Source organism: Eurytemora carolleeae, unplaced genomic scaffold, assembly GCF_000591075.1.
Source record: "Eurytemora carolleeae unplaced genomic scaffold, Eaff_2.0 scaffold195, whole genome shotgun sequence".
Taxonomy (NCBI): Eukaryota; Metazoa; Arthropoda; class Copepoda; order Calanoida; family Temoridae; genus Eurytemora; species Eurytemora carolleeae.
In genome coordinates this window covers 128,058-146,053 of record NW_019396094.1, presented here as the reverse complement: position 1 = coordinate 146,053, position 17,996 = coordinate 128,058, and the positions used below count along the sequence as shown (strand labels likewise).

The 17,996-nt window shown below is 31.9% G+C and overlaps 1 protein-coding gene across 1 annotated transcript; it reads left to right on the top strand.

Moving 5' to 3' along the window:
- The first annotated feature begins 233 nt into the window (after positions 1 to 233).
- Positions 234 to 17,709, top strand: LOC111694723 (uncharacterized). The gene is made up of 10 exons (XM_023463714.1): positions 234 to 1,012; positions 2,809 to 2,925; positions 4,521 to 4,571; positions 5,955 to 6,036; positions 6,190 to 6,269; positions 9,697 to 9,881; positions 14,971 to 15,088; positions 15,735 to 15,879; positions 16,795 to 16,908; positions 17,365 to 17,709. The coding sequence occupies exons 1-10, from the start codon at positions 532 to 534 to the stop codon at positions 17,468 to 17,470; spliced, it is 1,479 nt and encodes a 492-aa protein (XP_023319482.1). The 5' UTR covers positions 234 to 531; the 3' UTR covers positions 17,471 to 17,709.
- The last annotated feature ends 287 nt before the right edge of the window (positions 17,710 to 17,996 follow it).

Sequence of the window (17,996 nt, the reverse complement as noted above, 5' to 3'; positions counted from 1 at the left end):
GCGTTTAATCCTGTCTGCTATGTTGTCTTCATTTCAGCACTCAGAAGAACAGACACAAAGGGGAAGTAATATGCAAGGCAGATAAATTATAAATTAACTTGTTTAGCAGTTCTCTTTTGTGTAAAAGTAAATTTTTTAATTCCAATATTTTATTATTTATTATTTTTACATTTCAATCTCAAGATAATGAACGACTGCAGTGCAATATCAGTGTATTACTTTATTCAGTTGGAGATTGGAGGGCATCTTAGAAAACATTAAATCGGAAACTTCTATAATAATGTTATTTTGATGCTTTATATATATCAAAAACTTCTTTCTACTTTACAATAAAAAGAAGAGTAAAGGTAGAATATTAATAACCAGAGACCGGAGAAAATAAGTAGAGCGTGAATATCTATCCAGTGTTTTACGTGTAGTAGACTATCTAACAGCTAATTCTAGGATATCGGAATTTGAAAAAATGTTATGATTAATACTAGCAAAGGCTTAGTATACAATAAATCACTGATAGCCATCGCATAAAACAACATGGAAACGGTCCCATTAAAACTTTTGCTTCATTGTTTATCTATTCAAAGCTTTAGCATTCTTATCACTGAAACCCAATTTTCTAATTCGAAGCATCAGACCTCTGCTAGCAATCAGATTCAAAATGAAAGTGATAATTTAATTCAAAGAAACTTGTCCAACATAAGTGATTCCAGCTATCCTTTTCCTTCAAATGTAATGAACCATAAAATCAAACCAATTGCAGACTTCCATCCTTGGTGGAGTATATACAAGGTTCATAAAGAGCAAGTTACTAACCAAAATGTAGAAACAAAAATTGTCAATCCCCTGCTTGTTGAAAGAAGGCAAGGGCGGTTTATTGATTTAAATGAAGAGAGTATTCGAAAAGATGTATCTGCAGGGATCAACTATGAAGATTTCATGGCACAAAATAAGAGAGCTGAACCCAGAATAATTAGTATTTTTTCCGTTATATCATTCTCCGACTTTGCCTGTCAAGGTATTGTCCCATTTATTAAATTTCACTGTTATTGTTAATATAATCAAAATTTCAGTACTTAATTTAACATGGTTTTTACACATTAATTCATACAGGCTGATTATCTACAAATGTTATTTTTTAATTTCTCGAATTTCAGTGATAACAATCAAATATGCTTGTAATCAATATACTTTCACTTAGATTGTGGAACATTTACGTGTTATGCATAATCTTCATACTAACAAGTCTTTTGAAAGTTTTTAAAAAGGGCCCATATTTAGATGGGCAGGTTCTGGCAAGCTATAAAATGTAATTAACGTATTTCCTAATCAGTAAAAACAGAAAAGTCGTCATTCTATTTCATTATTTTCTTAAGAGGGGGGCACAATGTTGCCAAGAGAGGGGGGGGGGGCACACAATCAGGCAATCCCTCTTAATACTGTGGTGTAAGCTTCAAGGGATGAAAAATATAGATGGAAACGTTTCTAAAAAAATATCCATATTTTCATAGGATTGATACATATTGTATTATAAATTATGATATCAAATACATATTTACACTGAAGGCAGTACTGATTAAAGCTTTTTTAGTTACGGGCAAAAGTGAGATTTTAAAGTATTTTTTTATACGATGTAATTATACTTAAATGGAATACATGCGTAATTTCAAGTGACCCTCCATTTATAGAGTGGCATGTCCGATGTAACTTTGAAACCTTAATTTCTCCATCGTTTCTGAAGCAAGAAATACGCGAGTCACTTTTGTAGAGAAACCACAAATAAAAATATTCAGTTTTCAAAATGAGAAACATGAATGTTTAATGCAATACTTGATCAGAAAAAGCTTTGAAGGGCATTGTTGTGAATCCTATTATATTTAATTTCTTTTGTTAATCTTATAGTTTGGGTGATCTAGTGCAATGCAATGCAATGTAGAATGTAGATTGCCTGAGGAAGGGAAATGCAAGCAGATGTAATATTAAAAGAGCCTCCCCCATGAGTTCCCTCCTCCGGGGAGGCCCCCCTCGTACGCCCCTGTAAACCATTTACCATTAACCATTTACCATTAACCATTTACCATAAACCATTTACCATTAACCATTTACCATTAACCATTTACCATTAACCATTTATACCATTACCATCAGACCATAAAAAGTACTGCTGCAGTGTGCAGTAGCCAATTACTAAATGTATATATCCTCTTCTCTTTTTATTAGATAAATATACTTTATCTGTAGATTATAAAAATCCTAATTGCTGAGAAATATTCTTGACTAAAAGAGGCTTTTGATGATTTCATCTTTTTTAATGTACATAATATTTAGAATTAATATATCGCGTTTGTTGGGAAAATTACGCTTAAAGTATACTTTACTTGTAAATGGAGCATTTATAAATGAATATATTAAATACATTCCAGAACAGAGTCCAAATTTAATGAATTTGAGCCATGTCGTATATTCGCCAAAAACCGGTTTCAATTGAGCGCCGGCTTAAATCTTGAAACATTGAATACAATTTTAAGTTGAACCCACCGTATTTGAGCCGCGGCGCGGCTCAAATTCTTTAAATTCGGCCACTGTTCTACTCCTATAAAAATTGGACCCAATACTTACAGCGGACAAATACAAACTTATAGATATCATGTTTTCAACAAATTGCATATGAATAGAAGTTTTAAAAAACCGTTGATATGCGTTTATCGATTTATGCCATTTTTTTTGGCGGATGTTCTTTAGAAACAATTCCGCATGTATGACTATGTTTTGAAATTATTATTTCATTAAATTGCTATTGATAATCGCAATTAGGATATAGTACAAGCAGATGGGGACAGTGTAGAGCGTACGCAAAGTGTTATCTAGATGGAGGATATGGAGACGGACCATGTGCTGACGGATATGGAGTATGTTGTCTTTTCCAGACAGGTATTTTCTACAGTGAGAACCAGAAAACTGTGGAGAAGGAAGACGATGTTAAAGCAATATTTGAAGTGTTCATGGTTGATTTACTACACAGTGAGAACAAGAAAAAAACTCCGAAATAGAAATACGATTTTTAATAATAATAATAATAATAGTAATAATTTGATGTTGTTACAAAGCAAATTTGTATGCTAGTAATTTATTATTACACAATTGCTGTGTCTCATGTTCATGGGACTATTTAAACTAACAACTTAATTCTAAAAAGTCGTCTTCCTAATTTTATAAAGTGAAATGTAAATTCATGTAAATTTGACTATTTAAAGTGACAGCTTCAGTCTAAGAGTCGTCTTCTTAAAGGGACTGTAAAGGAAAAATGAAAGGGGGTATAGGCTGAAAGCTAATCACTTTAGCTCTTGATCGTGACCCATGAAAGTTTTATCTGATGTTCCTGTCTCGAGAAATTTATATAAAACTGTGTTAAAGTTATACGAAAGTTCATATATGTAAAATTTAGAAAATCTCAAACTTAAATCACATGACCAGAACTATCACCAATGGCAGAGCAGTATACTGGTCACGTGTCCACTTTACTGCACTGCCATTAGTGGAATTTCTGGTCAAGCAATACGGACATATAAATAATATTATGAATTAAATCTATAAAAAATAGAAATAACAAATATAAAATTAGAATTGGAGTAAACCTAAGTTACAATTAGCTTTCTCTGGGATATCATCGTTTTCAGATTGGTTGCATATTTGCTGAATTTGATCTTTTTAAACCCACTACTTTTATACACAATTGTATATATTGTGGAAGACGATGCCTGGCCGCGTTAAACTAGTTCCACAAGATTCAACAGAATGAGATAGAACGGATACGGGCATAGTACTGATAAATCATCTACAGTCTACATGTGCTATATCGATATTGACTCTAGTTCTGAACCCTCTAGTAATAAGTTATAAGAAATATATATACTGGAAGTTATTTATGCGTTTTTATTAGAGTCTGACTCACGTCCTCTATAATTTATTAATTTTCGTATAAATTTGACAAAGTTGTAAATCAATTTCTCGAGATAGGAACATCAGATATAACTTTCATGGGTCACGATCTAGAGCTAAAGTGATTAGCTTTCAGCCTGTACCCCCTTTCATTTTTCCTTTACAGTCCCTTCAATACAAAGTTTTCTGGGTCTCACAATATTTCGTAGATCGGTTAACTGTCAAAAACAAATCTTTAATTGTTGGTCCGTTTGAACATCCAGAAAAAATAAACAACAGACAAGAATTGAGTACGTGAAACAACGGTGATGATAGTGACATTTTTTAAACCTATTGTACACAGAATGCACAAGTTATAAACACAATGCGCTGTACTATAACATGCCAAAGGGATAATTACATATAACATCAGAATATATCGACATTTTTTACGATTCATTTTTTGTTCTATTTGTTGAATTTTTTCTTTCAACGTAAAGGAAAAAGAAAAAGATAGGATTTTTAGTAAAATGTTTTTATTTTATTTTTATTTTTCATTCTTTAGGTCTAGATTTAGTTTTTTAATGAAATCAATAGTAAATATTTAGATACGTGTGGTTCCGAACTGAAACAGAACATTTCTTATGTGTTGAATCCTGGTAACTATTGTTTTCAAAATTATAAAGTTTAACCATCTAATTATTGGATCATTAAGGGATTGGATAAGAAAGTTATCTGAACCCTGACATTGAGTATAGAGCCATTAATTCTTTAAGAGTAGCAAACTGTACATTTTTGTAGATTGTTATTTTACACAATGCGAGTTATCTTTAAAAAATAATATTTGTAAAAAAGTCTTTGTAACAAGTTTGACTGACCCCATCATTCCCGTAAAACTCATTATCATTATCATTTTTTAATTATTATTATTACTAGGCTTTTAGGGCGCTTCGCCCCATCTTCTAATTCAACTTTTAATTTTGGCTCTATCTGTGAGCATCTTCTCTTTGTACACTATAAAACAATAACAAAAATAAATTCGCGGATTTACTAATAGTTTTCTTCGCGAGTTTTCAAACTTTCACAAAAAGAAAAAAACTTTTGGACCACATTTTTGTAATTTTAAGCCTCCATAAACCTTCTCTTGGATCATGTGAGCCCCACACAAAATTTGGCCCGTTCAATCGTTTTGACGTTTATTGGACACAAACAGACAAACAAACAAAGAGACAGACAAGCAAAGTATATAGATAGATTATCGTTATCATTATTATTAATATTATTAATGATATTATTTGTATTGCCGCTGTATCAGCAACAGAATTGGTGCTTTCATTTAAAGTAGCCTTTTTGATGCTTTTATCAAGCTGAATTGTATATTTAAGATATTTCTAAATGTTGGGTTATATTAGGCTAGACATAGCATCAAAAATAAAAATTTGATTTACTGGAGTCACGAAAAATTCGAATTCGAATTCGATCACTACTAATTTTACTTCTAACTGTTGCGTCTTTAAGGAGATTGATTCGGTTCATTCGAATGTATAATTTTATACTATTTTTTATTTTATATGATACGACTCCAATTAAAATTGTTGCACATAAATCTGCATGGCACTGTATCCAAGCGTAATGTCATCTTTCTACCATTCACCTTTGTATCGGGTCTCTGACAGAGATCAGCATTGATTGTGATTTTTTATGATACAAAGTCAATTTAAATGGGCTCTACGCCTTTTGGCATTAAGCATGTTCAACCATTTTCTCAGAAGGTAATGATTGTCCAGAAGAGCAAAAATGTCTTAAGCATTATCTTTAATTCTTTACTTTATTTGTAATCTGATATTAAATTAACCAAACTAAAGATGTGAATGCAAAGATAAATTTATCTTTTACTTTTTACAATTTGTTTTTTTAATTTTAAAAATGCTAAATTTGAAATTGTTTTAATTCAATTCATTTTATTAATGGTATCCAATTCATCGATGGGAAATGTTTAACAGATTTTTATTATAATGAAATTCCCACAGCAAACCTTTCAGGTTATCCATCTGGATATTCTACAACAAACACTAACTGTGAATACACAATAAAGAAATGTGATGATTCTGTTTGTCAAATAAGGTAAGAAAAACATTTCTAAATGGTTTCCGTAGTTCTCAAACAAGATCCTAAACATATTTATGTATCCTAAGTATTTTTATGTAATAATCATATATTTTGTAAATCTCCAAACGCCCCTTCCTGCCCCCAGCATATAAAGGGTTAAGTAATTAGGTTGGATTTTGAAACATTGACCCTGATTGATCCAGTGAGATCCTCAATAGCAGCACCTGCTGCTGGAACTTGTGTCACAGGTATAAATTAAGCTTCCCCAGAGGCATTCTCAGTTAATATATTCACAATTGTAAACTTATGGGTTCCTCTCTTCGAGTGCTACGAAGTAGTACAGATTTTTTCTTATTATTTAATTGTTGCTGCAATTTATGAAAATAAAAGTTGCAAGAGTGCAAATGTAAAAATTACATAGACTAACAACTGATACATTTTTAAAGGTTCAATTTTAATTCGCTCTTTGCATTAATTTAAAAGGTCCATTCTAAACTTTCTTTGAGAATGCAATGTATAAAAAGGGCTGAGAATAAACTATAAAGCTCGTAAGAATGTATTGGTGTAAACTGCTCAAAATGAAAATGAGGGTTATGTCACGTTTCAACCCCGTTTCTCTGGGACTTGCAAGGTTGAACTGCATTAAAAAAAGACCAAACCATATAATTTAAGTCTTTTTTTGCGTCTTTTCCCCTTTTTTAAAACTTTACAAACCTTTACCTTAAACCTTTCCTAGTTATTAACCATCAGCAACAGGCTCACAGTGATCCAAAAGTTGTTGGATCATACGAAAAAATTTACGAAAATTCAGCAGATTGATTCTTAAATTTCTATAAACAAGTGGTTTTTATTTCTAAAACGTACATGTCTAGAGCTACAAAAAAATTAAGTGAGACGGTGATACTAATTTTCATCATCCTTTTCTCTAAACCTTTTCTTATATTTTACTCCTAATTCTTTCCGTAATCTCTACTCTTAATTTTTCATCTTCGTTTTCTATCTCCTTTACTCCTGGCCACCCTTTCCTATCCTGCACCTTTTACTTTACTTTAAACCTATCAATATCCTTTAACCTAAACAAATCCAACCCATCTAAACCCGGTAAAGGTTAAGTAAAGGTTAAGATTAAAACGAATTAAAACGTCTAGAGTAAAGATAGGGAAAGATCTTCTTGGCCTTTAAGCAAATCTAGGAAATACAACATCACAATAACTGAAAATCTGTAAAACTGTATATACAAACATTGAAATTAAAAGTAATTGAGTTTTTTGAAACAAACGCAAGTATTATAATTCTTGTATATTTACAACCTGATGGTGTGAACCTTTCATATATTTAGAATTTCAACTATTTAATCTAACAAAATTTTTAGTTCAAATACCAAATGTATACACCATTGGGTTGCAAAGATATAGCCAAAAGATCAGAATTTGTCGCATAAACACAATTCCTTTGGCATTAGTAATAGATGTAAAAAGTAAAAAAATCAAATTATATCATCAACTGATCAAACTCATTTTACAACTAAATACTAATATTTTTCCATTGCTTTTCAAAGTAAGTTTCTCTATTAAAGAGCTGAAAAAGTAAATGAAACATTACTTTGCAAATATGCAAATTGCAGAAAAAGTCGTCACAGGAAAATGAGCTAACTTATCGCAAAATGGTTGTCTTGATGGGATCTATTAAAATATCAAAAAAAAACGTTTCATGGGATTTTCTTACAGGGTGTTGCTAAAAACCACACAAAATGAAATTTTTTATTTATCTGGGCTAAAAATGGTAAATTCAAAGATTGACCAATCTAATGGTTTGCATATGACTTTGATGTGTTTATATCACTCATTAGTCTCCTTTGTCGATCTGACTCCCATTTTTATCTAAAACGAACTGTATACAGTTTACTGGTTTCTATTCTAACTACATGTAGTTAGAATAGAAACCAGTAAACACCTCATAAACAATTTATCTTGGTAACTTTATCATTGAATACTTTCTCCAGGCAGACATGTCCTTAAGAATCATCAGAAAGCTCTGAAAGCCAAACATTTGCCATTCATGGTGGTTGGAAGACCGTGATTCAGCAAGGAGCATTTAAGGAGATTTCAGCTCCTTACAATGCAGCTTAATCATCCTAGGCCACTATATTCGATTTAATTTTGTCCATCTGTACCTTTTTGTTCCCATTACTTTAAAATCAAGAGTTGTTTGAAAAAAAGAAAAGTCGAAAAAAAGTCGTAATTTTTTTCGATGTGGTTCACGTCTACGACTAGCGCCCGCGCAGAAATAAATCAAAATGATTTGAAAATTTTCAAGAATTTTTTGAAAATGTTAAAAGTCGCTAAAAACAGATTTGAATCATATGGTCTATTTTTTCAATGTGGTTCAAGTCTGCAACTCTGATTGCCTGTCATGAATTCCGCAGTTCATTTCAGCATAAGCATTAATAAAAATCAATTTGATGTTTTATTTAGTAAAAAACATATTTTTACTTTGAGGTAATCAATCAGTAAAACCAATCTTTTTGAAATACAGAAGATCCCAAATTTTATAAAAAATGGGGAGGAGGAAGGTAAAATGTTATTACTCCCCCCCCCCTGGCTTAATCCTAGAATCCCCTTGCTAGAGTCGTCTTCTAATTGTTTTGATTTTTAGTACAGCCAGTATGTGTTCTGCATTGATCTACAAAAATCATCCAAAATTTAAGAAAATATTTATTGTCAAAATTAAAACCCTTAAATTACTTTTTGTTTGTTTTTGTTTTACAACGACATACAAAAAGCAAATGTTCACACTTAAAATGGGCGCAAAGTGCCCTAAAACTAAAAGCCTAAAAAATTTATTAAAAACAAAATATTAATTGCAGAATACAAAAGACTGAAGCAAAAAAGATCAACAATTCTGTAGGTATTCACTTTAAACAACGATTTTTACATTTTAATGATTTTAATTCACTTAGCAAATACACACATTTAAAGTTATTTAACTAATTTATAAAACAAAGAAATTGGAATGGATATGTCCAGGGATCATACTGTATAAGTGTAATGTACTGCGTATAATTTGTGAACATTTACACGAATTGTACACTTTGAACTCCCTTTCATGCATGAAGGGACTGACAAAATTCGTATCAAGGGATTAGCTAAATTCCCCTCTAATATAGTCTATCCTCTTTGGTTGAAACATGACATTATCCCCCTTTTTAATTCAGGGACAGTTTACATCTATAGCGTAGAAATGGATACGAAAGCATTAAAACAAAGCCTAATGATAAATTGGTCCTGTGCAATACGCTTTCATGAAATATCCCTTAACTTTCACTAGAGAATCACTTTTTTTTGGTCGAGTTTCGACCAAAAAAGGATGACGACTGGGTATCAGTTTTAAAGCTTTTTTTTGCAATTAGAAGTCAATCTGAGACTCATTGTATGATGTCAATTTATGAATGGGGTCCTTTTTCACATTACTATCTAAAGCCTAAATTCTCTTTTGAAGAGGGTCAAAATATCAGAATTATGATTGTTCTCAATTTGACATAATCAGTCCATGATTGGTGCATAAAATCAAGATTAAAAATTCCTATCATTAAGCTTAAAAAGGCTTCGACTCCTCTAATCACTCCATTTTGAGACACCCTGGATAACATATTTGTTTAACGTGATTTTGTTTTAGACCAACTCAGTTTTTCCACAACAAGCGGAGACAAGTTTGGTAGCATTTGTGGGACCGAATCTTATAGCCAACATTTATACTTGGATACAGGGGTGGAATCAGGAGATAGTTTAACAATATCTTTCAGCATAAATAATGCTCCAACTTCAGCTTCGAACAGATACTGGAGTATAAGAGTTATTCAGGTGACGAATTTTGTATCATGGTAATCCCCTCATCCTTTATAGAACTAGGAGTCTATGACAAACGTAGGACAAAATCAGTAAGACATGGGACAATCCAATACAACTATGGGACAAACCAATACAACTATGGTACAATCCAATACAACTATGGGACAATCCAATACAACTATGGGACAATCCAATACAACTATGGGACAATCCAATACAACTATGGGACAATCCAATACAACTATGGGACAATCCAATCCAACTATGGGACAATCCAATACAACTATGGGGCAATCCAATACAACTATGGAAAAGTGTACAACCTCAAAAGTCACGCGAATAAAAAGATACTAGGCAACCAGTCAGGCAAGAATTCAGGAATTTGTCCAGGGCGAGTTTGATTTTTTTCTTTCCAGGGGACTGCAACTTTTATGAGGCTCCAAAAAGATCTAAGTTGTAAAAGCTCTTTTAAATTTGTATTTAAGCTAGGTTTGCTTTTATTTCAATAAACACAATTTTTACTCTGGAAAAAGATATTAATTAAAAAGATTGGTAAAATCGTTTTGGTAAATATGCTCGGTCAGAAAAAAAAATTGCTTAATTTAATAAAAGCAAACTTCTAGAAAAATCGGATTTTGCAATGTGCTAAACATTTTAGATTCTTTTATGGCACCTCTAAAGCCAAAATAAAACTTGAATGTGTAAAAACGGACCTCTAAATGATTGCCCATCCCTAGCTAAAAAGCCCTTAGGAAACCACGGATTTCACTAATCCAGGGTGAGGCCCACCTTATTATAGAAAAGGTAGTACTGGGCACGTTCAGACATTTTTCAGACAGTTCTTAAACGGTTAGTAAAAATAACATAAAAGATCAAATATTCAGGCATCCGGCCGTTTGTTTTTAGTTAAGAACTGAACGTTCCGGTCAGTTAACGGGTTTTCCCGTTATTTCTTCTAATGCCGTGTATTTCCTCCAAAGAGAATAGAATATATATTAGAGTGGAATTTACTAGAAAAAAGTGTAAGACGGCCATTTTGTTGTACTGTTTCCATACTGCAGGTGTACTTCACATATTTGTGCTATATAACCTTTTGGGCACTGGAACATCATTTTACAGAAAATCTAAAATTAATAATAAAAGAAACCCAAATTATGAAGTAGGCTGGTTTCATTATTGACCGATGATCATTTCACATAGACTCTATGCCTTTCACTTTACAAACGATAATTTTCCGTTATAACAATAAATCAAATGATGTTTTTTATTCACCTAATTCATTTTATAAAGTTTATTTATCAGCTTTAAAAATTCGAAATTGAAATGGATAGTCAAGGGAACATACCGTATTAAAGTACTTTACTGCATATAATTTGTGAGCATTTACATGATTTGTACTCTTTGAACTCCTTTTTAGGCTGAAAGGGACTGAACAAATTCAAACCGAAGGATTGTCTAAATTCCATTCTAATATATATTCTATTCTCTATGATTTCCTCACAAATTCATTTCGTTATTTATTTTCATTCGTTAACGCAACTTCCGTTAATTTTTAAACTTCCCGTTCATTACACGAGAAGCATAAATATACAAGAATATAGATCGCAAATGTAGACTGTAAAGCTGAAAATTAGCTCAGATGTACACAACAGACCTCCCTATTAATTAATTAATAGAGTGGTCGGTTGTATACATCACGATATGTTTACGTAACTAACGCTGTACACTTGTATATTGAGTTATCGTATTTCTAGGGGATGGTTTTATGGATAGATATTTGAATATTAGTATTGATAATTAGATAGACACTCAATATGGATTGTAAACACAGGATTGTATACTGCAGTACATTCAAGTTCAGTTGTTTGTTTATTTTAATACAAGTATGACTAAATATTGCATCGTGAAAAAGTGCAAAAACAATTCTTCTTGTAAAAATGTAAGTTTTTTTCAAAATACCAAAACAATTGTGCATGGCTAGACCTTTTAAGGTTGGGAGACTTCAGAGAATATCCTTCAAAAGTTGCATTTGCTCAAACCATTTTAAAGAAGGAGATATAGTCAGGGAAAAAAACCAAGTTTGAAGAAAAATGCAACACCATTGCTCTGAACTTTAGGTGCGTATTGTTGTTTATAAAGGCTGGGGGTCTGAACTATGTATAGACTGGGGGTGTCTCACGCCCCCCCCCCCTTAGAAAAAGGCCTTAGCGAATAGGGTTTAAATGCATGTTCATAGCGAAATTTTTCAAGGCCAGCTCATTGAAATAAAATTAGATCGATAACTTTTATAGTGCTAGGGAGGGTCGGAAAAAAATGCAATAAAAAGGTCGAAAAAATGTAAAAAATATTTTTTGTTTGTTTAAAACAAATATCAAAGTTTGACACATGTTTCTAAATCCAGTTTTTCAGCGTTAAGAGCTCCAGATCGTCATCGTTGTTTTACCCATTGTGGGTAACCCTGCATACACTGTCATGTTTATGATAAAGAATTGAAGAGAAGAAACAATAAAAATGTTTGAAATAAGAATGTTTTAAGTTAAATTCATGCCCTAGAAACTTAATATTTTTGACATAACTTTTATAGCTAATAAATTTAAAAACCTACAAATTTGAAAATTGTCAAATGTTTGCAATGTCAACATCATCGAATTCTCTTTAAATAAAGAAGATCTAAAAATTGGTCAATTCCATAAAATCCCCCTTAGAAATACGATCACTTCATATACAAGTATACAGCGTTAGATACGTAAACATATCGTGAAGTACACAACCGACGCCGACCACTCTATTAATTAATTAATAGGGATCAAGGTCGGTTGTGTACATCTGAGCTAAGCTTCACCTCTTCGTTTTATTACTCTATGTGAAAATTGTACAACCCCTTGTACATCATGAACTCGACGTCATCTAAAAAGGTCATTGAATACGTTTTTCTTCTCGGGGTCAATCTGTAGAGTATTTTTTACTAATTTATTCAAAGAAATAATAAAACTAATAAAAACTAGGCCTCACCCATTAACTATTTTAGCTTTTAACCATGAACAGGCTGGGCAGGCCCTATAGTTTTTTTTTTGACCTACCACTTTCATTTTTGTCACTATCACCTTGAAATTTTGTGACTTTTTATGAATAGTAATTTAAAGGATTTTTTGTCAATTTTTTTCATGCATAGGGCGGTAGAAAGTCCGGTCTGTGTAAAAAAAAGTCTAAAATGGACTATAACTTTTTTGTGACTAAATCTAAAAAATTATATTTTTAAAAGACCTTGAAAAATGGATGTAGAAACATGGGTCACAAATTGATATCTGTTTTAAAAAAACAAAAAATTACATTTTTTTCAACCTTCCCAGCGCCAAAACTATTGAAGATATCGGTTTAATTTTTTTTCAATGATCTGGCCTTGAAAATTTGGTCTACGGATATGCATTTTAACCCTATTCCTATTCTCTAAGGGTTTTCTCTATACATAGATTCAGACCCCCCCAGTCATTACAGGGTTAACTGTTGCCTTGAAAGTCGCCACAAAAAATGGTTCTGAAATTTGTTTTTTTGTTCATTTTTAAAAGTAATAAATGTCGAGTTTTATTCATGACCCTTTTAAAAATTAAAATATCTAAAAGAGATTCTATAAGTGAAAATTTCAAGTCCAAACATACAAACACAGAGGTAGACAAAAGACAAATGTGTAAATGAAAGTATAGTTTAAAATATCTCGTTATTGATGAGCAAACAAAATTAATTTGGACAATTTTTTGCGAAGTTTGGTTGTTTTTTCTTCTCTTTTTCTTTCTCTTGCTGTAACAAAGACGACATTTAAATATATTGCGGGTTTACAGGATCCATTCAAGGATAAATATATGAACAGAGCTGAAAATGGTGGATATCAGGATTAATGCTTAATCCACTCTTTTTCTTAATCTCGAGATTAAATATTGCTTGTTCTCCTCTCATTTTTAATCTCCAGAGCTGAAAACTTTAGAATGGTGGATATCAGGATTAAGGCTTAAACCACTCTTTTTCTTAATATCCAGTTTAAATATTGCTTGTTCTCCACATGAATTTAAACTCCAGAGAAGCAACGTTATCTTCCAATTGGATATTTCATTCTAAAGTTTTCAGCTCCGAGCTGAAAACTTTAGAATGAAATATCCAGATATCCGATCGATTAGCTTCTCTGGAGTTTAAATTCATGTGGAGAACAAGCATTACTTAAACTGGATATTAAGAAAAAGAGTGGTTTAAGCCTTAATCCTGATATCCACCATTCTAAAGTTTTCAGCTCAGATTAATTATCCGATCAGGATTAAGGATATCCCATTCTAAAGTTTTCAGCTCTGGAAAAGTAATTATAAATTGAAATCATCATAAATCAATGCAAGCTAAAATTCATACAATATTTATAAATGAAAAGATTTTCAGATTATATTCATTTTGTCCATTCTCACCATGAAACACAACACAAATGCAGTTTAGAGGTGTACTGTGAAAAAAACCAGTCACCCCACCCCGTGACCCACTAAAATACCCCACCGTGTCCCCCCTCTTTCTCCCATTAAAAGATGGAGTTAAGACTAAACTATTTTTATTTGTCTACTTAGTAATAAATAACAACCACTATAAAGCAGTAGTTAATTGCATTAGATGTTATAATTAAGCAAATAGTTTTATTAGTAACTTACTAAGTCAATTAATAAGTCAAATTGGTCTGTTTACACAGAACAATTGCTGTGTTTTATGATCATGTGACTATTTAAGGTCATAACTGGAGTCTTAAAATTTTAACAATTAACTTACGTAAACTAAGCTGTATTATAGATCCCTAATGTTAAAACAATTGATTTTTACTGTCTGTCGCTCAGCAAAACTTGATTGATTCTCAAATATAAGAAATACTTTCACTTAATTTACTGTTTACATTCACAGAATTGTGCACGAATGCCGTGAAAAAAAATGCTGCGTAGAGTCTACTACCATTATTTAACGTTTACCCAGAAATAACGCCACACCTGTATGGTGAAGACGACACGAGCGATCTATATTCTTGTATCTACGACGAGAAAACATACTTCCTGGATTAATTAATTATCCCAAAATTGTGTAGGTTCCGTGCAATACAAATTGGACGGCTGATTTTAACTGTCGTCAGTGGTTGACTGGTGTCTCAGGAACAATTCAAAGCTTTAATTTTGCAAACTCTTTAACATCTCAGTTGATTCAAGGTAAGAGTATACAACATCAACAACACTTTCTCATCTCGGTATTTTCTATTTTAAATTGTCAAAGCGTAAAAAAAATATGTGAAAGTCGATTTTTTTGGCTTTTTACAATTGTACTTAATGTACTAAAAAAGATAAAATAAACTGCCGGAAAACGAAAAGGATTGTATACTGAATTGGTCTTTTGGTTGACATAATTATTCGGCACCCTGCGCTGGTGGAGCTGGTGTCGTGCATCAGTTTAACATTTCAGCACAATGTTAGACATCAAAAGTAATTGTCCTACACATGCCGATGTTTTTTTAATGTGTTTTGATTGAAAAAAAACACATAAGAAATTATCCATATCCAGTTCCTTTGCTGTAAAAAATTACGCCGTTGTCTTTAAAAACAAACAAATACACAGCTAAAGCTTTAAAGATATCAAATTCAGTCTGGAGACCCAAAAACAGAGGTTATAGAGACCTCCAGATTCCGGATGTTTTCATTTCTCTGAAATGTTTACAGATGCGCTAATTTTCTTTAAAATCTGAGAGGGTCACTTTAATAATTGCTCATTTTCGACTGACTTGTGAAGGATGACTTTTAAATGGCTTGAATTTTGCCATAAATCATGATATAATGTGATTAATTAATTTTAATATGACAGGAAGATATCCTATTTGTGTGAGACGGGAGACCGGGTATTGCCATATATGCTGGAAACAAACGACTGAGTCAAACTCGTTTAATCTGGACACAGGATCTGCTTTGGGTGCATCAACTACAAGTAGTTGTCCTGATACTATTTCCAGGTTTTTTTCATAAAAGAATTCATCAAACTCGATTAAAAAATGATTTCATATGGGTCCAAAATTTTTTAATTATTCAAATGGTATTTATTGAAAATAGGGGCGTAAATAAGGATTCTGTAGGGGGGGGGTAATTTTTTTTTTACCCCCCTAGAATTTTTTTTACCCCCCTCCCTAGAAAAATATCATGATGTAAATCAAATTATTGGGTTTAGTTGGGTTTGATTTGCATTTTCCACTCATTTCGGGCATTTACAAACTCCATCAAATAAAAGCTTCATTTCCTACCTTTCAGATTTCACCTTGTTTTATATCCTTCATTTGACATAAACACAAACATCTGTAAAAAAAACTTAATTTATTCTAAGTAACATAAAAAATAGTTTTATTCTAAGAAGAAAAAGATACGTTTTTATGTATGTTGGGGTTGTTTAGTAAAAAAAACTTTTGTTGTTTCAAAAGTTCTTTAAAAAATTGTTCATTCTGCAAAAAACTTAAGTTTTTTTCTCATTCGTTTGAAAGGAGGATTTAAAATATTGTTCATTAATGGTCTGACCGATTTTTAATGATTTTAAATCTTAAGTTTCTTGTTTGAAATTTTTAAAACATTTCTCTGAAAGATCTAATTTGGTCGTTAATCGTTAATTTTTCCAAATGACACTATAGTTCAAGAAAAATTGTACTACATGAAGAAGAAGAGATTTAATAACTTGATGATTGGCTACAACAACGAAAAATTTCGTCTGGTTTGGAATATTTTGTTCATTCACGCGTATTGAGTTTTGTGAGCTCCAATTTAATTTATATCCAAAGTTGGGATGGCAATAGCTTTATAGTTGAAAAAAATATCTAGGATTCCACATGCACGCTTTGTGAATATAAATAAACTTATTATAATATCGAGTCTAAATATTTTAGAGTGTTCATTCCTGGGAGTAACGTTGGCGGGGCAGTTGGTTTAACTCCAACAATAGATGTCTACTGTGGAAAAGCTCTTCTGCCCGAATATGTTTGTACTATTTCAGATAACAGGTAAACAGAAACTCACTAGATTTGTTAAAAACACAAAAAATAATTACCTGAAATTCTATTAACTACTACTCTTAATTAAATTAAACTTGGTTTTTAAACTTTTTCAGCGGAAAGCGTTTTAAATTTAAAGTTTAATAATTTCTTACTTTGACTGTAAATCCCCAAATTTGTCAAATTCTAGTCTTAAAGGTGCATTTTTTATGGAGATTTGACATGATCGAGAAAAGTTTGTCCTCTTTAAAGTCACTTTCGCACCATATAAATTTGAACTCACAGAGGGGAGGATGCGTCCGTATGCCCCCCTCCCAAAGTTACGGCCCTGCCCCCTAGGGCCCAGAGACAAGCTAGAAAGATCGATTAAGATATTATTTGTCAAAATTTTTATGAAATTAAAGACTATTTTATACATAAACACCCTTGGATTAAAACTGAATCAACTTTTTATTGAATTTTCAGGGTTATAGTTGATTTTACATCTCCCGCCACAGGTCCTTCAGGAGGTACTGGCGACACAATGAGGGGGTTTCAACTCCAGTACAGACAACTTCCTTGCAGTTCTTAACTCTTTAAGCACCTAATTAAATATATACATACAGAAGGAAACATACTTTCATTTCATTTCAAGAGGACGATAAAACCTGAAAAATGGCAAAAAAAATCATAGTGAATTCCCATTTAGACCAAAGAAATAAAAGTTAATGGTGTGAAAATAAAAATAGGTTTGAAAAATATATTAATTAATGTACATCATATGTATGTAGTATGACTGTCTTTTTCTGAAATCTGCATTATCATTGAAATCTGGTGATAATTTTTATGGAATTTAATAAAATTTGAAAAAGAAATCAAATTAAATTTTTTTTTAATTCATCGTCACCCCCAGGTTACCCACAATTTTGGTTCAGTGGTTTGGCCAGCTAAGGCTAACATTTATATGTATGCGCAGAGAGTTGTATTTTATAGATATTATTTTTATTGAAACCGAAGAACATCTCCAGTGAATGTATGTGTTCTTTGACTGTTGTTAATTTAAGAAATGATTAACACTATCAAGAAATCTTTACAATAGAGGCTGATAAAGTAGCGAA

What these genes read in the sequence shown, in the direction of transcription:
- LOC111694723 (XM_023463714.1), top strand. Translation starts at nt 532, where the DNA reads ATGGAAACGGTCCCATTAAAACTTTTGCTTCATTGTTTATCTATTCAA. An exon ending in ATGTTGTCTTTTCCAGACAG is followed by an intron (nt 2,926 to 4,520) that starts GTATTTTCTACA and finishes GTAAATATTTAG; the next exon opens with ATACGTGTGGTTCCGAACTG. An exon ending in GGAGTATAAGAGTTATTCAG is followed by an intron (nt 9,882 to 14,970) that starts GTGACGAATTTT and finishes AAAATTGTGTAG; the next exon opens with GTTCCGTGCAATACAAATTG.